This window comes from Bubalus bubalis, chromosome 18, assembly GCF_019923935.1.
Source record: "Bubalus bubalis isolate 160015118507 breed Murrah chromosome 18, NDDB_SH_1, whole genome shotgun sequence".
Lineage (NCBI taxonomy): Eukaryota > Metazoa > Chordata > Mammalia > Artiodactyla > Bovidae > Bubalus > Bubalus bubalis.
The window spans coordinates 65561491-65582818 of record NC_059174.1 but is presented as its reverse complement, the minus strand read 5'-3'; the positions used below and the strand labels follow the sequence as shown (position 1 = coordinate 65582818).

General features: G+C 50.3%; 1 protein-coding gene across 3 annotated transcripts; it reads right to left on the bottom strand.

Annotated features, from left to right (window-relative positions):
• Positions 1-3147: 3147 nt before the first annotated feature.
• ZNF8 (zinc finger protein 8) lies at positions 3148-20120 on the bottom strand. Of its 3 annotated transcripts, none has more exons than XM_025270404.3 (5): positions 19917-20058; positions 19477-19591; positions 14462-14588; positions 14074-14169; positions 3148-9915 (listed from the first exon to the last, which is right to left on the bottom strand). In XM_025270404.3, exons 2-5 carry the CDS (start codon positions 19573-19575, stop codon positions 8558-8560), a joined length of 1680 nt encoding a protein of 559 aa, XP_025126189.2. In that variant the 5' UTR covers positions 19576-19591; positions 19917-20058; the 3' UTR covers positions 3148-8557. The 3 variants fall into 3 exon arrangements, with proteins under 3 accessions (XP_025126189.2, XP_025126192.2, XP_025126191.2); XM_025270407.3 differs by lacking the exon at positions 19477-19591 and adding an exon at positions 15729-15814 and having other exon boundaries at positions 19917-20054; XM_025270406.3 differs by lacking the exon at positions 19477-19591 and having other exon boundaries at positions 19917-20120.
• Positions 20121-21328: the final 1208 nt, after the last annotated feature.

The following is a 21328-nucleotide window of genomic DNA, read 5'->3' as shown; positions in this document are numbered from 1 at the left end:
ATCACCTCCACTAGCTTTGTTCGTAGTGATGCTTCCTAAGGCCCACTTGACTTCACATTCCAGGATGTCTGGCTTTAGGTGAGTGATCACACCATCGTGATTATCTTGGTCATGAAGATCTTTTTTGTACAGTTCTTCTGTGTATTCCTGCCACGTCTTCTTAATATCTTCTGCTTCTGTTAGGTCCATACCATTTCTGTCCTTTATCAAGCCCATCTTTGCATGAAATGTTCCCTTGGTATCTCTAATTTTCTTGAAAATATCTCTAGTCTTTCCCATTCTGTTTTTCCCTCTCTTTCTTTGCATTGATCGCTGAGGAAGGCTTTCTTTCTTTCTTTTTTTGAGGAAGGCTTTCTTATCTCTTCTTGCTATTTTTTGGAACTCTGCATTCAGATGCTTATATCTTTCCCTTTCTCCTTTGCTTTTTGCTTCTCTTCTTTTCACAGCTATTTGTAAGGCCTCCTCAGACAGCCATTTTGCTTTTTTGCATTTCTTTTCCATGGGGATGGTCTTGATCCCTGTCTCCTGTACAATGTCACGAACCTCATTCCATAGTTCATCAGGCACTCTATCAGATCTGGTCCCTTAAATCTATTTCTCACTTCCACTGTATAATCATAAGGGATTTGATTTAGGTCATACCTGAATGGTCTAGTGGTTTTCCCTTCTTTCTTCAATTTCAGTCTGAATTTGGCAATAAGGAGTTCATGATCTGAGCCACAGTCAGCTCCTGGTCTTGTTTTTGTTGACTGTATAGAACTTCTCCATCTTTGGCTGCAAAGAATATAATCAACCTGATTTCGGTGTTGACCATCTGGTGATGTCCATGTGTAGTCTTCTCTTGTGTTGTTGGAAGAGTGTGTTTGCTATGACCAGTGCATTTTCTTGGAAAAACTCTGTTACTCTTTGCCCTGCTTCATTCTGTATTCCAAGGCCAAATTTGCCTGTTACTCCAGGTGTTTCTTGACTTCCTACTTTTGCATTCCAGTCCCCTATAATGAAAAGGACATCTTTTTTGGGTGTTAGTTCTAAAAGATCTTGTAGGTCCTCATAGAACCATTCAACTTCAGCTTCTTCAGCGTTACTGGTTGGGGCATAGACTTGGATTACTGTGATATTGAATGGTTTGCCTTGGAATCGAACAGAGATCATCCTGTCGTTTTCGAGATTGCATCCAAGTACTGCATTTCGGACTCTTTTGTTGACCACGATGGCTACTCCATTTCTTCTAAGGGATTCCTGCCCAGAGTAGTAGATATAATGGTCATTGGAGTTAAATTCACCCATGCCAGTCCATTTTAGTTTGCTGATTCCTAGAATGTCGACGTTCACTCTTGCCATCTCCTGTTTGACCAATTCCAATTTGCCTTGATTCATGGACCTGACATTCCAGGTTCCTATGCAATATTGCTCTTTACAGCATCGGACCTTGCTTCTATCACCAGTCACATCCACAACTGGGTATTGTTTTTGCTTTGGCTCCATCCCTTCATTCTTTCTGGAGTTATTTCTCCACTGATCTCCAGTAGCATATTGGGCACCTACTGACCTGGGGAGTTCCTCTTTCAGTATCCTATCATTTTGCCTTTTTATACTGTTCATAGGGTTCTCAAAGCAAGAATACTGAAGTAGTATGCCATTCCCTTCTCCAGTGGACCACATTCTGTCAGACCTCTCCACCATGACCCGCCCGTCTTGGGTGGCCCCAAGGACATGGCTTAGTTTCATTGAGTTAGACAAGGCTGTGGTCCTAGTGTGATTAGATTGACTAGTTTTCTGTGAGTATGGTTTCAGTGTGTCTGCCCTCTGATGCCCTCTTGCAACACCTACCGTCTTACTTGGGTTTCTCTTACCTTGGACGTGGAGTATCTCCACAAGATACCCAACGAGAGTCTAATTAGCACCGGGCATTTACCTCTTTTCCTCTTTGTTGATACTCTTGAGAGTATCAGCTAGGACATTCACGTGCACCATTCTGGCAGCACAGAAAGATGGCAGAAAGGACGGGAGGGGCAAGCGTGTGGCATTCTCTGTGTCCTTTTAGCTATACTGCATATATATATATATATATATATATATATATATATATATTTTCCTCTTCCTCCCATATACAAGTATTAACGAAAGGAATTTTTTATGTATTGAGGTATGGGGAAGTCATTCTGGGTTATAAATGATTTATCTTGATATTTATGCTAACTAAAACAGCCCACTTACAGCCTGTCATACACAGACTCTCTGCTTTAATCACCAAAGAAAAGGGTGCACTGACCAGAACTAATGTCCATGTTAAAAATAAAGATCAGGAGAAGGATATGGCAACCTACTCCAGTATTGTTACCTGGAAAAGTCCATAGACAGAGGAGCCTGCTGGGCTGCAGTCCATGGGGTGACATGTCTGAGCATGTGTGCATGAAGGTGGAGCGAGATGAGTTGGTAGCAATAAACTGGTAGAACTAAAAAAAAAAAGATTAAATGCCTTGCTTCTTGGGACACCAGTGCTGGTCCTCCTTCAACAATAAGGCTCCCTTCCCAGGTGCCAAGGCCATCCTGACTCACTGTTGATCTGGTGGTTTTTTGTTTTGAAACCTTGAAGGAGTGTATCCTTGAGTTGTGTGATGTTTTTTGTTCTGACAAGACATAAAACTGCACTGAAACCATGCTTCAATGGAGCAGTTTCTCAGAGTTATCTGAGATGCTGTTTCCCAGGCTATAGTCCTCAGTTTGGCTCAAACAAAAAATTTTTTTCTATTTCTACTGTAGATTGGTTTATTGATTGGAAATGTGTGTGCAACAACTAGCTGGCAGGAAACTTCACAGGGCCTAGGATATCTTACTCTCATGGTACTGTTAGCTCAACACACACATGTACAAGGTCAGTCATGTTTGACTCCTTGTGATTTCTTGGGCTGTAGCCTGCCAGGCTCCTCTGTCCATGGGATTATCCCGGCAAGAATACTGGAGTGGGTTGCCATGCCCTCCTCCAGGGGATCTTCCCAACCCAGGGATCGAACCCACATCTCTTCTATATGACAAAGGTGGATTCTTTACCATTGAGTCATATAAAACAGATGTGACCAAGACACGCAGTCATGTGGACATTTAAGAAGGGGGAGACAGTGAACAATGAAACAAACTCAAACTTAGTTTAATTTGAAAGAACTAAGGTTTTGTTTATTTTTTGGACTGGCAATATTTTTACATGTTTCAAAATTCCAAAGATATCAAAAGATATAGAGTGAAAATTATTCCTCATCTTCCCCCTCCCTCCAATTCTCCTCCCCAAAAGCAAGTAGTATGTCTGGTAACCTTGTACCCTTCAGATTCAGTGTGTTTGTGTATGTGTAAGCAATGGCTTCCTCTTTACACAAATGGAAACATATCATACAAACTGTTTTATACCTTTTCACAGACAATGTATCTTGGCGCTCTTTTCCATACAAGTTCATAAAGACAGTCCTCATTTCAAGGGCTGTGTAAAAGCCAGCCAGTCCACCAGAAATCACTTAGCTAGTCCCATGTGGTGGACGCCAAGGCTGATTCTAAATTCTCACTTTCTGAAATCCATATCATAGTAAAAACTACACAAGAACAGTTTGTGCGGGTAGAAATATATCTGTAGGATTCATTTCCAGCAAATGGCTTGCTGGGACAAAGTTTGCTGTAATTTAGATAGCAACCAACAAAGTGACCTTCACAGAGGCTGTATCAATTCATATTCCCTAAGAAATGTATATGAATCCCTTCGCCCCCTTTTAGATAAAAGTGAAAGTTTAGGTAAGATGGTGGGTGGAGATCACACTGCTACAACCCTCCTGAATGTTAATTTAAAAATCCATCTTCACAGGAAAATGTTCAAAATATAGTAAGAAGCACATTACAAAAGAACTTTCTAAACAAAAGATAACTATACATATTTTTGCTGTATATAAGATTTAATGTTTACTCTATGTATACTCACATGTATATTTCAAGAAAAAGTTACAAAGAAAATTAACAAAATCTTAAGGTAATGAACATCACTGGATGGTGGAAGTATGAGGAATTGAATTTTAAATAAGCCTTCATACTTTCGTGTATTTTCCAGGTTTTGCTACAAAGATTTTGCATTACTTTGATAAACTGATAAAATGATATACTTTCTCTAGTTTACAGCAATTTCCCCTGAGGAGTTTGTTAACTGGTTTCAAAGTATCTGTAAGGAAATTAGTAGGAATATGATGCCTAGAAAAGGTGACCCAAAATGAGAAACGGAAAATTCCAAAAGAGCTGCACCACATGGAGAGGGCCGCAAACGCTGATGGTGACAAGCTTGTTCCCAGCTTAACGGATGAGGTGACTGGAGCCTCAGCCCGCCCAGTGCCCAGTCTAAGAACTGTGGAGACACGACCCTTCTGCAGCTGCCACTGTGAGGGCCGGGGCGGAGGGGACAGGGCAGTCGCAGGCCTGGCTTCTGAGCTGTCCAGTTACCGCAGGGTCTCCCCGAGTCAGAGCACGCTAGTGGTGGGGGCATTCCAAGTCCCCACCCCCACACCAACGATGGGGCCGTCACAAATGAAGGGCACTAGTGACCAGGCTTCTCCCGGTCATCCTGCGTCAGTGGCAGCAGTGGGAAGGAAATGGAACAAAGAAGACAGCCAAGCTGCTTACGCAGTAAAATCAACAGGATGTCTATTGGTATCTTTTGGATTAAGGGATGGGATGGCAGGTGGCAACAATCCTCGAGAAAGGGAGCAGGGAAGGAGGCACAGGTTTGGGATGGAAAGTGGCATTTCCCTCTGGGTAGGCGGTTTCCAGAGTTTGCTGGATATCCAGGGGGAGCTTCCGGCAGCATGCAGCTGCTGTTTCAGCCTGAAGCTCGGAGACCAGGACCTGGGAGTGAGCAGCACACAGCCGCGGTGTTGACTGGGACATCTTGGGAGTGCATGGAGCTCAAGATGCGGCTCTGGGACAGCAGCCCAGAGGCCCCAGGAGTTGAGGAGGGGAGGGCAAGAGGCCCCTTGAGAAGCAGAAGGGATCTGGGCAAGCACAGTGCTCCAGCATGCCAGGGGACCGAGGACTGTGGGGGGCCTGGTTGGCAAGCGGGACAAGCCAGGCGTTGAAGAGGCGGTGGTGACCCAAAGGGGGAGCGCTGCAGATTCCTCAAGAAAGAGACTGGGGAGAAAGGTGGCGGGCGCTGCCAGCTGCCCACCGTTAACCTCTTCCGAGGCTTTTTCTCGGGTATAGTCTCAACCACAGAGGTTAGAGAAGCTAAGTGATTCAGTCTTGGCCAGCGAGACATGGAGGCATTGGATGAAAGCTTCTGGGAGAGTCGTTTCTTTGAAACCTCACCGGCGATGAGTATTGGCCTACCTTTCCCCCTCCTCCAGTCCTGATGACGGTGGGTGCATCGGCTGAGGCTGCAGTGGTCTCCCTGTGACCACGAGGGACAGGCTGGGAGAGAAGCCACTGCCTCTGATGGCGCAGAGCCACTGAAGACACAGCCTTCAAGCAAAGTCTGATCTATTTAAGCCACTGTTAATGGGGTGCTGACTTCAAATGCTGCCTCCAACTCCTAGCTGTGCAACCTTGGGAAGGTTGTTTATCCTGGGCCAGATTTTCCTTATACATAAAATGGCGCCACCTCATAGAGGTGTGAGTCACTGCCTGTCTGAAAACATACCTCTTCTGAGCCACGTAAATAGGTTATTTGCTAAGAATGAAATGGAAGGTGGTGGAGGCCAAGGCATGACAACAGAGGCGCTGTGATAATGAGAGTTGACGAAGTCCACAAGACAAGCCCAGAGAGTGACAGGGTGGCAGAGACAAACCCGAGGCTTCGAGGCATCCTGTGGAACCTCTGGAGATGAGCTGCAAGCCTGGCTCTGCTACTGTGGAAACCCTACTGGGTGTGACACTCAAGCATCCAAAGAACAGAATTGGACACAGGAAAGTTCTGACAGGTCCTGACACTCACCCATCACATCTCAGCAGTGAGTTCTGATGGTCGGACACTCTGACACTGCTTAGAACAGCCGCTGTACCCTTCCAGAATCCTTCTTCCATTCAACTCGACGCTCTGACAACCCAATATTCCTTCTGGGGGATATTTTTCTGGGACAATTTCTACAAGCTGACCTGTGCCATGGCCAATTTTCCTTCCTTCCAATTGTTGATGTTTATGTTTTGTATTTAACTTCAATAGGATGCAACCACAGTGGGAATAGCAAACAAACAAAAAAGGCAATTATGCTGTGTAACTGGAGCACACAACACAGCATCTCAGAGGGACGGGCATTTCACTCTTTCATTCTAGGTTAGAAAGCAGGCAGATTAAATCCTTAGTTTTTGCATCCTTTCTGCTGAGATACCAAGGAGTACACCTTTGACCACAATATTCTTCTTTATAACAAGAACAGCATAGACAAAGATCAGAAGGCTTTGATTTCTTCAGGAGTAAAGTTGGAAGAGAGCAAGATGATGAGCCAGGCGAAGTTTCCAATTGTGGACATGAAAATGGTCATATTACAATGTACTGCATCATACATAAATAAGCCATTTTCTCAGACGTCTTGCTTTTCTGGACATTGACAGCTGAAAGAAAGGTCTTCTGAAGGTCAGCAGAGACCCCAGCAAGATGGTAAGCTGTGCTTGAGATGGGGCAGATAAACTTTGAGAACAAAACAGAGTCACATCATTCACAAAGGGCCCTCAGCATAGTCCAGTGGGTCTGATGGGCAGGCTTGGGATAGGGACAAAATTTAGGTTATCCTGTTGTTTCCCCCAACATATAAAAGACTAAAAAAGAAAAAGAGGGGAGACCTATAGATTAAAAGAGACCTAAGTCAAGCAAATACACGGTGTGATTTTTCTTTAGATCATGATTAGAACAAACCAAACAGAAATCAAAACAAAATTTATAAGGAAACCAGGAATATCCACTAGATATTTGATGACATAATAATTACTGTTATTTCTGCTTAGATGGTAATATAGTTTTACTCGAGATTTAATGAAATTAATAATTTTTCCTGCTTCATCACAGACATTCTTAAGTGAAACCATCCCCCCACCCCACCCCCTTTACTGCAATGCCAGGGAAGGAAAAATATGAACAGCGACCTTGGGGCAACTTCCTTGATTCTCACTGAGTCTCTGGCAGTGTTACCCAGTGTTGGATTTGCACTATCAGTGCAAACATCAGTGTAAACATCAACTTAGTGAAAAAGGCAAATGATAGCTCAGAATGACTATAAAAATGGTTTTTGTCACCATATGCCAACATGATTATATATATATATATATATATATATATAAGTCCATGCTTTTTAGAGATATTAAAATTACAAGATTTCTGGTGCTGATGTAAAAATAATCCTATGGCAACAGGGGTGCCAGTTAAAATGTATCAGCACATGGAATGTCCAAAATAAAATGCTAAAATTACTCAGAAAAATAAGTGGATTCTCTTCCCTCACACCAACTACAAATGTTGCAAAACAGTGGAAAAGAATTACTAAAAGAAAATGTGTACATGCTCAAGATAGCATTTGTTAAAATGAAATGTACAAGGCTGTTACCACAGCCCTGATTAATCAATTTCCAGAGTCAGGAAAGCCGGCTCTTATGCTGGGCGAGGGTTCTCCACCTCACGGCAGGTGGCTCTTTGGTGATGGGGTTTTGCAGGATGCTCGGCAGCATCCTCGACCTCCTCCACAGGATGCCACCGCTCTCCTCTGCCAGTCATGACAACCAAAATGTGTCCAAATATCAACAAGTATCTCCTGGGGAACAAAGCCACTCTGAGTGAGACCCTCCATCACAGGCAACATTGCCAATCTAAGGCCATGGTTTCTAACAGGAGCTGTGACACCCTGAGGGAAAGCTGTGGAATTTCACGGGGGAATCCTTTGTCACTTGATTTGGGCATGAGTGTGGCTGCCATGCCTGCTCTAATGACTCTAAAGTGCAGAAATGGATCCCAGCGGCCATGGATGTATGTCTGAAACTCCTTTCTATAATATATGAACTGCGACTTGGGTTGACTCCACATATAAATTAATTCCTGCATGTTTAGAATTTAAACAAAACCTTCCAGTAACGCAGCTGCATTTGTTTTGTGCAAACCTTTCCCAAGCCTTAGTCACCACTTCGGGATATCACACGCACACAGGCCTCGCATGTTTCTGTGGGTAACACCACACCCCATGCACCAGATGGCAAGCCATAGGCAACGCCCCAAGTCTCCAGGCACGATGGTCGCCACCACAGGGAAAGACGGCAACTCAGCCGACGTTACCTACTGACCGTTTCTTTTGCTTTAATTATCCTTTACAAAACGGGGACATGTATGGGTTTCTCAACATTACACACGTGTGTAGGTTCCGTTACCTCTGAATTCATTTCCGAGTATTGGGTTTGAGACTCTGGAGAATCAGTGATCTCAGGTGTTTGCAAGCACCACTGCCTTAGGAAATCTGAGGACGTTTCTACCCTCAGCCCCCTTCCAGAAATACACCTTGTGGACGTACCACACTTCTGTACCTGTGGTTCAACAGTCATCCGCCGCGTTCCTTCCCTACGTGGACTCCCTGATGTCAAACAGCACGGACGTGCCCACAGCGGGCTCTTCCACCCCAATAACGCGCACCGGGTTCTTTTCCTGCATGATCTCGTGGAGGTCGAACAGTGCCAGTGCCCTGCCGGAGGGCGGCCCCGCCTTCGTCCCGCCCCCGGGGCTCTCCTCTGGGGGTCCGAGCGGGCGCCGCCCGAGGTGCGGGCCGCGGCTGCGGACCTGCGGGCGCCGGCGGCCCCGGCCCCGGGGCTGCTCTCGGGTGTGTGTGATCTGGTGGCGGATGAGGTGCGAGCTCTGCGTGAAACCCTTGCCACACTGGCTGCACCGGAAGGGCCTGTCGCTGCGCGGCGGGCCCTCGCCCGGGCTCAGGGGCTCGGGCCAGGAGGGCGCGGGCGCGAACAGCAACCTCTGGCGGCAGTCGTAGGGCCCGTCGCCCGCATGCTTGCGCTGGTGCTGTGCCAGCGACGAGCTGTGCCTGAAGCCCTTGCCGCAGCGGCTGCACTCGTAGGGCCGCTCGGCCGTGTGCGTCCGCAGATGCAGGAACAGGCAAGTGGTCCGCGAAAAGGCCTTGCCGCACACGCTGCAGGCGAACGGCTTCTCGCCGGTGTGCGTGCGCCGGTGGCGGCCCAGTGACGAGTTCTGGTTGAAGGCGCGCCCGCAGTCCTGGCAGGCGTAGGGCTTCTCGCCCGTGTGGATGCGCCGGTGCACCGTGAGGTGCGTGCTGTGGCAGAAAGACTTGCCGCATTCGGCGCATTTGTAGGGCTTGTGGCCCGTGTGGATGCGCTCGTGCTGCACCAGCGACGAGTTCTGGCTGAAGGCCTTGCCGCATTCCTTGCACGCGTAGGGCCGCTCGCCTGTATGGATGCGCCGGTGCACCGTGAGGTGCGCATTGTGGTTGAAGGACTTCCCGCAGTCCGCACACTTGTAGGGCTTGTCGGGCGCCTGGCCGCGCGCCAGCTCCGCCTCCGGAACAGGACGCGCCACAGTGGAAGCCTCGCCGCGGTCGAGCCGGTTGCGCGGCTGTGGTCCCGGGGAGCCCGTCTCCTCACGTGCGGCGTCAGGGCTCCGCTCCAAGCTCGGACCCCGAGATTCCGGCACACACGCACGCTCCACCCTGGAGACCTCTGGGAGCCGACCGAGGCTCTCCCCAAGTCTGAGACTTCCGTCCTGAACTGGGACTTCCTTGAGTTGCCGCCAATGACCCTGGTCCTGCTCGGGGCCCCTGACCCAGCCCGCCCGTTCCCAGTCTTCCCCCGATGAGGCGGGACACAGCGCCTCCCCCAGGAAGCCTTCCTGGCCCTTCTCCTCAGGAAGGCCCTGCTCCCGGGCTGGTGGTTGACCCTGCAGTCCAGCTTCCTGGCCTGAAAGAAAAGCAAAGAGATGTGAGGGGCTGATGGACACACCCTGGGTCTGTGTCCTACCTCCCAGTTCTGCTCACGTTGACCGCAGTGCTCTGTCTGCAAACAAAGCTTCCCTCACTCATTCTTTCAACAAAAACTTTTTGAGCACCCGCCATGGGCCAGATACCGGCCTAGATCAGGAGCTGGCCAAAGACAACCCCCAAGCTAACCACGCTAACGGGCGGACTCTGAAGCGGTCAGGTCTCCCGTCAGTCACAGAGGGTCTGCTGGCAGGCGATTTTGCGGGTGACACTTAGTCCATTCATCAGCTGGCTTTAAAAACCTCAGCTCTGGGAGATGATGCTGGGTTAGCTGGGCGACGAGCAATCCCCTCAAGCTTTACAAACAGGAGGAGGAGGTAGAAGGGAAAGACTGGGCAGGAGGCCTGAGCCAGGGAAGCTGAGCCAGCTGTCAGCCTGCAAGGACACGGGGACTTCTGTCCAAGGACCACGTGGAACTGGACTCTGCCAACAACCTGCCTGCATCCAGAGGCACAGCCTTTCTGAGCCTCCCAGTAAGTCTGCCACTTCCACTGCCCGTCCACCGATACCTTGCCTTTGGCCTTGTGGGGGCCGCAGCAATAAACCAGTTGGGTCGGACAGAACTGAGAGATAATACATTGCCTTAAACCTGTGTGTTTGTGGTAATTTGCTACAGTGATGATAGAAAACAAGTACAGAGATTGAACATTGCACACAAAGCCTAAAATACTGTCTGGCCTGAAGTGCTGGGGATAAAGCAGTGACTCCAAAGGACAGAAAGCCCTGCTGGGGAGGCAGACACAAAGCACAGAAGGAGCACGCTCGGGGGGACGAGGAGCTGTTTCAAACCCAGGTGTGACAGGTCAGATCCCATGTGGAGGTGCCCTCTCACCTGTGGGACACCTTGCGAGGAGCAGCCCCTGGTCCTGGATCCTCCAGAGGCCGAACTGCCCCTCAGGCAGGCAAGGTGCTCCCTCCTCCCAGCACAGTGATGCACCACTCTACCAACTGACCACACACTCAGCCCCTGCACATACCTATTCCTGGGAAGGCAGGGCGGCTTCCGGAGGCTGCAGGGGTTAGGGTTCCTGGAGGCTCCAGCCTCCAGAAGCGCCCGCGGGCCTTGGCCCTTCCCCTCACCTCCAGAGCCAGCAGCAGAGCATCGGGCAATCCCCCTCTGACATCTCCCGTCCTCATCCTGCCCCCCTCACAAGAGGGCTGCTGTGAGGTCACAGGCTGGCCCAGCAATCCAACAGATGGGCTGGGGGATTAGGACGTGGACGTCTTCAGGGCCAGCGGGCCTGCCCACCCCCAGCTTGAACCTCCTGACCTGCTGCAATTCTGGCCATGGCACACTCTGTATTCATGCACTCAGGGCCCACCTCAGCACATCAGAATGTCCACAGGCAGCTCAGAGCTGACAGGAAGCAGGTTCTCAAACCTGCCTCAGACGCCAGGCAGTGCGAGAGCACTGGCTGGGGAGAGGAACTGGAGGGGCTCAGGCTGGCCAGGCAGCTGGCGCGTCTCCTCACCTCCAGACCCAACTGGGCTCCACGCACAGCACCCAGAGCGGGTCTTCTAAAACACCAGTCAGCCCTCACAAAAGCTTGTACAGGAACGTTCACAGTAGCGCTATCCAGTAGAACCAAGTAGAAACAACCCAATGTGGTCCACCAACCAAATGTGGTCCATCCACACAATGGAATATGATTCAGTGATGGAAAGGAATAAACTACTGAAACAAAGTACAGCATGACTGAACCTTGAAAACATGATGCTCCTTGAAAGAAGCTAGATATACACAAACTATTACATACTAAAATAAGTTACAAGGACATTTTGTACAACAGAGGGTATTTACCCAATATTTTATAGCTGTAAGAGGAGTATAGCCTTTAAAAATTGTGAATTACTACATTGTGTACCTGTATTTATATAAGATGTTATACATCAACTACATTTCAAGAAAAAATAAAAGCTAGACACCAAAGGCCATGTTGTAAGAGTGCACTTAAATGGAATATCCCGAACATGCAAATTCCCTGACAGAAAGCGGCTTAGTGACGCCAGGGGCTGGGTGGGATGAGGTGATGAGCGACTACTGTCATTTAATGAGAAATATGTATGTGGTCTTCATCCCTGGGCCCCAGCACACAGCTCCTAAAACCCTTGCAATTTCCTTAGTGAGAGGGGTTAGGACTGTCTTTTGTTAATTGTAATAAATTCCCCTCAACCATGAGTTCATGCTGAGAGGCGACTCTTGATGGGCCCTCAACAGCTTCAGGATGGGATGCTTCAGCCCCTCTCCCCTGACACTTGCCTGTTCATTTATATCCTTTATATTATCATTTACAAAACACAGTAAATGTAAGCAGTGATTTCCTGAGTTCTGTGAGCTGTTACAGCACACTATTGAACCTAAGGGGGGCGCCGTGGGAACCCCTGGTTTACAGCCAGTCAGTCCGAAGGATGGGAGGCCGACTTGTGACCCATGTCTGAAGAGGGGCCAGTCTAATAGGACTGTGTTCCTAAGCTGTGAGGTCTGCACCAACTCCAGGGAGGGCAGGTCAGAATTGGACTGAACTGTTGCGACACCCATCTAGCGCCTGAAGAGTTGGACAATCAGTTGTTGATGTGGAAAAAACCCACATATTTGGCATTAAGAGTGTTCTATGGGTAGAAAGAAACCAGAGTACCTCTAGTGGATGATTTCTGGGGAGCTGCAATGTTCTGGAACTGCACAGTGGTGATGGATGTACAATCCATGAACATGCTCAAAACCAGAGAACCGTACACTTTACATGGGTCAATTTTATGGCAAGCTTGGGACCGGGCAGCCAGAAGGGAGCTGGCCAGGTGGATGAGAGTTACCTCAGAGACTGGGGAAAGGAAGGCTACTGTCTGGGGCTGAAGATAAACAGGCTCCACACCCAGAGTACTTGGCAGTCCCATCCCAGGTTGGGGGCCACACCGTGTGTGGAGGGACCACGGACTCCCTGCAGATGGTGTCAGAGGGGGAGCAGACTGTGGGTCCAGCTGCTTATGTTTCCCATGGCCAGAGCCCACTTCCTTCAAAATGTAGTCAGGGTACCAACACACCGGCCCAGGGACTGACGACAATCTAACCCCACCCCAGCCTTCGAGCAGCTGGGGTGTCCCCCTCCTCAACAACATCTGGAGCTGGAGAAAGGGGACAAATATGACTGGGGCCACTCTTCCCAGCTCCTTCAGCCCTCGCATGGAGCACGGATGTGGCGTCCAAAGCTGCTGCAGCCGCACCCAGCCCGAAGAAAGGCCAGGAGAATTGGGACCACCAGCCTCGGCAGCGCGGGAATGCTGAGCCAGCACCGGCACGATCCCCCCAGCTCTGCTTCGTGAGGGGCCTGCCGCTCCCGTGCTGACGGCGCTGGGTCAGCCGTCAGGTACTCATGGCTCCCACGAGAACAGAAGCGCGTACGGCACAAGTGCACAGACTGTGGACAGGCAAGAATGAAATGGAGGTGAAGGGCAGGTTCACACTCAGAAATTACCCCATGGGAAGGACACGCCACACGCTGCTGGGAAAAGAGGGAGTGCTGGACTCTGGCGCTTGAGCAGGGCCAGCGTCTCTGAGCTCAGAGAAAGGCGGGCACGGGTGAGGGGACCCCAGAGCACCGGGAGCACTGCAGGCAGTGGGTGAAGGACGGGGCCCAAGCCCCTGTGGAGAAAGGGCTCCAGGGAGGCCCGAGGCAGCTGTCCCAGAAGGACCAGCTCTCAAGGCCAGCCTCTGGCTTGGTCAGGGAACTTGGATTTGGGGGCACTGCCCTGAACCAAACTGGGAAGAGAGACTCACTGTGGCTTAGGGCAAACACCTGCTTTCTCCTGGGAGCTTGGGTCTTGGTCTGTGCCAGGTGGAGGATGCCCGCATGAGCAGCCCCCAATCAGCCCTGGCCCAGAGCCTACATGAGCCTGCCTAGTAGCCAACACCTCTCACCAACTGTCACAGCGCACTGCCGGGGGACTGAGGGGGTCCAGGGGGGATCTGGCCCCCCTGACTGGCCTCTTCCCTTTGCTGACTTTCCTCTGGGGACCCCGACACGTCACCCCTTCCAAGGGGCACAGCTGCTCCTATCAGGGCTCCCACTCGGTGGGCTCTCACCTGGACGGCAGCCCTGGGCAAGTCCTCTCTCCGCCACCCACAGCTCAGCCCCTTGCTCCAGCTGGGAGATGACTTCTGGTTTGGGAAGCTCAGGCCCTGGAAACAGAGAAAGACAAAGGTGGTGTGGGTCTGCTCTGGAGAAGATGAGAACCAGTCCAGGCTCCAGACCGAGACTCCTGACCCTCAGGGGCCGGGGTGCCTCATAAGGTTCTGCATCCGGACACACATGGGCAGAGTCTACAACCCACATGTCCCGCAGGAGTGAGAAATCAAGCTCCGTGATCTCCAGCCCGAGGTCAAGTCATCACACGAGAGGCCCGGCAACCCATAACCCATGAAGAGTAAGTCAGCGCAGGAATCTGGTCAGCAGCAGGGGAAGCGGCCTCACCCACGGACAGCAGGTGCCCAAAGGTCTCCAGCATCACGTCTCGGTACAGGGTCCTCTGGGCCGGGCCCAGCTGCCCCCACTCCTCCTGGGTGAAGTCCACGGCCACGTCCCGGAAAGTCACCGGCTCCTGAAACATCACACATGCTCCATCACCCGGACTGTCCCCATCGGTGTCTTCAGGATTAGGAGGAGGGGTGGGAAAGGTGAAGACAAGCAGGCCAGTGGCCAGGGAGCGCGTCCCGAGCAACGCGAGTCAGGTTTCCCGGGCCCTGCTGGGCTCCCGCCTGGGGTGGGCTGTCGGCCAGGACGCAAGAAGGCATCCGGGCAAGAGCAAAGCCAACCAACCCACAACCAACCTTGGACAGGCACAGGTGCTGACAGAGACCAGTCTAAACTGCTGACTTGCAGATTTGTGGGCTAAAGAAACAGTGACTGTTGTGTCTAGGCCCCCAAATTTTGGGATAGTCTGTTATGCAACAACGGCTAACTGACACACTAAAAAATCCTCAGAGTCAAAGCAAGGCTTATCCTCCTCCCTGAAAAGAGGGGTGTGCAGCTGGAGTTAGAAATTCACTGGCCTTCAGAGACTGGGCAGGCTCACAAGCGACTGAAGTGGATTCATGTAAGGGCCTGTGAGGGTACTTAACCTATGAGAGGTGGCACAGGAAGTGATGGTAACATGTGCCCTGTCTGAAGGGGCAGCTCGGACTCAGACCCAATTGACTGTGGCAAAATACAGGCCTCACGTGGTCAGAATGCCCAGTCTCTGGTGAGAAACTGAAAATCAGGCCGCATTTTATGAGGGGAAAACTTGTAGTTCCATGTAAAAGAATACAGTTAAGTCTCCTATCTCACGCCATATATAAAATTTAACTCAAACGGATCAAAGGCATAAATATAAGAGTTAAAACTATTAACCTCTTAGAAGAAAACATATGGCTAAATTTTTATAACTATATCTGACAAAGGATTCTTAGCTATAACAGCAAAAGAACAAGCAATAAAGTAAAAAAAAATAAGTAAACTGGACTTCATAAAAATTAAAACCTTTTTTGTTTCTAAGGGACATTAACAGGAAAGTGAAAAGACACTCGTATGATGGGAGGTGATGACTGCAGATCATCTCTCTCTAAGTGACTTGTATTCCAAAGATACAGAGAACTCTCAAGACTCAGTAATGAAGACAATCCAATAAATAAGCAAAGACTCTAAATAGGTATTTCTTCAAGAAGACATAAAAGAAAATAAACAATCAGCTAATAAGCACCTGAAAAGATGCTCAAGGTCATTCGCCACCAGGGAAATGCAAGTCAAAATCACATACAAAAGACTTCAATTTTCAAGTGGTATTTCCTTTAAGAAAAACACAATTAACATTTTTAAATATTTAAGAAATTATAGTACAGGTGGCATGTGGTTCGACCAAAAATTATGCAGCAAATCTACAGAACCCTTTGGCTGGGACCAAGCTCTCTGCTCCTGTCCCCGCACCCTCACCTCCCACTCTGACGGTCCTCCAGCCCTGAAAACGCGGTCGCTGTGCCTCCGGCCACCACTACCTGCTCTGCACGCAGCGCCAGTGACACTGCTGGGCCCGCTGCGGGCTGTCGAGGCCACAGACCTCCCAGTGGCATCACATGAGTCCCGCGTGTCTCCTCCTGGAATCCCAGCAGAAGCCCACTCCTCGCTGTCTTTGAGCCTCCCCGCTGCTTCACCGCAGAGTCCTGCAGCCCTCCTCCTGGTCTCCTGCTCTGCACTGCAGGCCCAGCAGGATGGGCTTTGTCAGACCTGCTCCCTCCATACATCCTCCCCTAGCTGAGTAGGCCGCCCTGGCATCAGCCAGCACCCAGTCACTGGACTCCACCCTGGGCGTTAGCTAGCTCTCAGTGTCTCTTACTCCACCCGGCAATGCCTGAATGTATTTTTCAAACTCATGCCATTCCTGCTTAAAGCATTCAAATAGCTCCTTCCTTTTGATAAAGGATGACCCCCTTTAGCCTAGCTATGGGTAGCTGAAAAATGGCCCCTAAAGATATTCAGGTCCTAGTTCTTGGAACCTGTGAATATTATCATAAATGGCAAAAAGGACTCTGTGGATGTGTTAATCGCATCCCTTAATGGGTTTTAAACCCATTTAAAACCTTTAATGGGTTTTAAAAATAGGGAGATTATCCTGGAATATCCAGGTGGTCCTTAACTTCAATCACAAATGTCCTTCTGAAGGGAAGGTATTCGGAGACTGAACTACAGGAGGCAGAAGATAACGTGACCACTAAAGCAAAATGAAAGTGGACAAAGGCCCATGAGCCAAAAAATGCAAGGTCCATGGCTCTAATAGCTGAAAAAGGCAACGCGAGACCAGCGGAGAGCCTTGACAGGAAAGGTGCAGCTGCTCACGACTGATCTCAGTCCAGGGAAAGTGATTTCAGACTCCTGACCTCTGGAACCCTAAGAATCAACACATTAATATATATTTCAAACCATCACGTTTGTAATAATCTGTCATGGCAACCAAAGGATGCTAACACACTGGACCTCAAAGCCCCTGCTTCTGACCCTCGCCTCCTGTGGTGGCAGGCCTCCAAGATGGACCCCAGTGACCCCAGCCCGTGTAGCCCCTCCTATACCGGGCAGATCTGACTTATGGACCCCAGTGATCCCAGCCCGCGTAGCCCCCTCCTATACCGAGCAGATCTGACTTATGGACCCCAGTGACCCCAGCCCGTGTAGCCCCTCCTATACCGAGCAGATCTGACTTATGTAACTGAGATAATTCAGAGAGTGAATTCTGAGCCCAGGTCAACAAGACACTGTGGCTTCCACCGAGCCCTGTCTTGGATCATTCCCTTTGTGGGAAGCTGGGCGCCATGTTGTAAGAACGCCCAGACAGCTCCAGAGAGAGTCCCACATCAGAAGGAACAGAGGCCTCCTAACAACTCTCATGAATGAGCCATCCTGGAGGTGATTCCTCCAGCCCCAGTCAAGTCTCAGGTGACAGCAGTCCAGGCTGACATCTTGACTGTCATGAACCCAGGCCAGAACCACCAGCAAAGTTATTACAGGATTCCTATCATCAGAAACTGAGGTAATATTTATTGTTGTTTTCGGCCACTATGTTTTTCATTACTTGTTACACAGCAACAGATAACAAACACACTCGCTCTTAAGCCTCTCACTGCTGACAGATTCTCTCCTTGACTGAACTTTAGTCTGGCTCACAACCTCTTCCCAAATAAGCTTTGACCTTTGGGCTTCTGCGTCCATTTCTGCATCATTCAGTTTTACCAAAAATCCGGTCCCATTGGTTTCTTGGGTCCTATTGGTCCCAAGAATCCTACCCTCCATATCTGATCACTCTTGATATCTTTTCAAAGTCCTCATCCCCCACAGCCCTCCAAGTAACATCCCATCATTTGGCCTGATTCAGCAAGAACCCTGTTTTAGGTCAGTTTAGCAAGATATGCAGATGACACCACTCTAATGGCAGAAAGTAAAGAGGAACTAAGGAGTCCCTTGATGAGGGTGAAAGAGGAGAGTGAAAAAGCTGACTTAAAACTCAGCATTCGGAAAACTAAGATCATGGCATCTGGTCCCACCACTTCATGGCAAACAGATGGGGAAACAATGGAAATGGTGACAGACTTTATTTTCTTGGGCTCCAAAATCACTGCAGAGGGTAACTGCAACCATGAAATTTTTAAAAGATGCTTGCTCCCTCAAAGGAAAGCTATGACAAACCTAGACAGCATATTAAAAAGCAGAGACATCACTTTGTCCATATAGTTAAGTGAAAGTATTAGTCACTCAGCCATGTCCAATTCTTTGCGACCCCATGGACTGTAGCCCACCAGGCTCCTCTGTCCGGAATTTTGTTGAATTCTCTTAAGAATTCCTCTTGCCTGGATCAGGCAAGAATACTGGAGTGGGTTGCCATTTCCTTCTCCAGGGGATCTTCCCCACTCAGAGATGGAACCTGGATCTCCTGCATTGCGAACAGACATGCAGTCATGTATATCATGTATGGATGTACAGCTGGACCATAAAGAAGGCTGAGAGCCAAAGAATTGATGCTTTCGAATTGTGGTGCTGGAGAAGACTCTTAAGAGTCCAGTGGACTGCAAGGAGACCTAACCAGTCATCCTAAAGGAAACCAACCCTGAATATTCATTGGAAGAACTGATACTGAAGCTCCCAATACTTTGGCCACCTGATTCGAAGACCCAACTCATTGGAAAAGACCCTGATGCTGGGAAAGATTGAAGGCAGGAGGAGAAGGGGATGACAGAGGATGAGATGGTTGGATGGCATCGCCAACTCAATGGACATGACTTTGAGCAAACTCTGGGAGATAGTGAAGGACAGGGAAGTCTGGCATGCTGCAGTCCATGAGGTCGCAAAGTCAGACAACAGCCAAAAATTACCGCAAAGTCAGACAACAGCCAAAAATTACCTCTACCCCCACTATAAAAATACCCACGTTTGCGTCTTGTATTCACAGTTGAGCCCAGTTCTATACTGAAGTCTCTTTCCCCCTATTGCAACTGTCCCCAAAGAAAACCTGTTTTTACTGCTTTAACTATGGCCCAACTCTGATACTCTTTGACACTGCTCACTCCCTGCCCCTTCTCCGGGATCCACAGCAAAAGTAAACAAAAACGTGGTTGCATCTCCTACACATTTGCAACAGTCTCTGAACACTCTGCACACCTAGGATTATCAACAGTCTCACTTTGTATACCAAATCTGAAATAAATGCAAAAGCCGGCAGGCAAGGACAGAAGGACAGAAAGTCTGGAACTTAAGGAATTACATACATTTCTTTGGGTTCCTGCCACGTGGAGTCAGCACGGTATGGAGAACACGGGCAGCAGCCACTTTGTCTAGAAGGGCCGGAGCTTTCAAATAGGCGCCTTCCCAGATGCCCTTGGAGACTGCCCTGAACTGAGTCCCCGACAGCCCGGCAGGGGTCAGACCCTAATAGTCGCTCCCGCCCCAATAACGCGGTGTGTCCTTACCCAGGAGGCGGTGCCCGGGGTTTCGGGGAGCGGGACTCTGGGTGGGTGTCGGTTGATTCCGCACGTTGAAGCATCTCTACTCCAGTTTCTAAGACCCATCCTCACGGTGGACGGCCTTCGGGGCGGGGGAGGGGGGCAGGGTATCGGCGGGGGGCCAGCCTGGTGCTCGGGAACGAACCCAAGTCCTTTCCCTGAACGGAAAGGCCGGAGGACTCGCGGAGCACGCGCACTCGGGGACGGGAAAGCCCGGGTTCGAACCAGACGCCACCCCTCACCAGCTGGGCATGTCAGCGTACCCCAACCTGGGCTTCAGTCTCCCCGTATGTCCAGGGGATAAGGCCCGACCCTGCCCACCGTGCGCTGTGAGGGCTAAAGGGGTAATACCCGGCCCGAAGCCCGCTGCCATCGTTGTTATTGTTGCTATTATTGTTCTGCCGTACCTGGAGCCGTTCTACCGGCGGCCCCGTAGCCATCGCCAGTGCCGCCGCTTCCTCCTCGGGGTCCATCCTAGGCTGACAGGTAGAGGACTGGTGCTCGAGGCGACCCTGAACACGAGAGCCGTCCCCGCCACAAGAACCGCAAGACTCACAGCCCGCTGGACAATGGCGGCCGCGCCGGGGACGCCGCAACTACAGATCCCAGAAGGCCGTGCGGCACGCCGCAGGCCCGGCCAATGAAAGCTTTCGTTCGTCGAGCCTTCAACCAATGGGAGCCCGTTGGCTTCGGGCCAATGGGCGCTTCCTCCCTGTTGCCCTGCGGCCAATGGGAGCTTCCATCCTCCGGCCTCCGGGCACCTCAGGCGCTCACCGCACAGATTCGTGGGCCTGAGTGGGCGGGGTTCCTCTGCCCATTGCCGTCGTGCTGCGGGTCGTCGTCGTGGGGCAAGTACTTCTCCCAGTCCAGCCGTTTCGCAGCCTTCGCCCTCGCAGCCCTGCCTCCAAATGCCAGTCTGCGCCCCGGGTCCCGTCCTCCATTTGGGTTACCCCGTGGCCCCTCTTTCAAATGCCAATCTGCGCCCTGCGGCCCCCATTCCGAATGCCAATCTGCGCCCTGCGGCCCCCATTCCGAATGCCAATCTGCGCCCCGCGGCCCCCTTTTCAAGTGCAGTTTGTGCCCCGCGGCCCCCCTTCCCAATGCCAGTCGGGAACCTGGATTGCCACAGCCCTTGAAATCCGGGGTCTGCTCTTCCTAGCCGGAAACACAGAGGAGGCCTGGGGCTTTCCTAGTTTCTTTCTGGATTGTATACTGTCGTTGTGCTCAAAATATTTCTGTGCTAAAGAATAACACGAACGTTTAAACGTTTGTCACTGGAAACGTTTTGAGCAGCCGTTGCCCAGAGCGGACACCGCTCGAGATCTGAAAGCTGATCTTGTTCTGTTTCTCGATTGGGGGGTCTTTCCCTTGCCATGGGTCATGTCCGTGAGTTTGTTAGAGTCTGTTAAAAAATTACTAGAAAAGAAGGAAAAAGCAGATGTTCACCGGGATGCAATCAAATAAGAATCTTTACTTGACCATTTGAGTGTATGCTAGGAACCAGGCATAGCAAGCAGAGAACAGAGGTACTTGCCTGCGCTCACAGTGGTGCTGGTGTAGTGGGGAGAGACAGACAATAAAGCACAAACAGGGCAAAGGGCTGAACAGTCACGGTCACTGCAGGGATGGGGCAGCCGGCCTCCAAGGGGCCTGAAGTTTCCACACACTCTCCTGCTCCTCTCTTTTCTGCCCTTGAATCTCCGCTCCTCCAGTGACCCCTCTGCTCTTTACTGGGCATCCCCCCTGCAACCCTATCTGGGGCCCAACCCCACAAGGTCTGCGGTACCAGGAGGAGCATGTGGTCAAGCATCTTCCTTCA

Coding starts and splice junctions, on each gene's coding strand:
- ZNF8 (XM_025270404.3), bottom strand. CDS start 19,575: ATGGGTCTTAGAAACTGGAGTAGAGATGCTTCAACGTGCGGAATCAAC. Junction 14,589..19,476: donor CCCCGGGCACCGCCTCCTGG/GTAAGGACACAC, acceptor GTGATGTTTCAG/GAGCCGGTGACTTTCCGGGA. Junction 9,916..14,073: donor TGCCCAGGGCTGCCGTCCAG/GTGAGAGCCCAC, acceptor CTTTTCTTTCAG/GCCAGGAAGCTGGACTGCAG.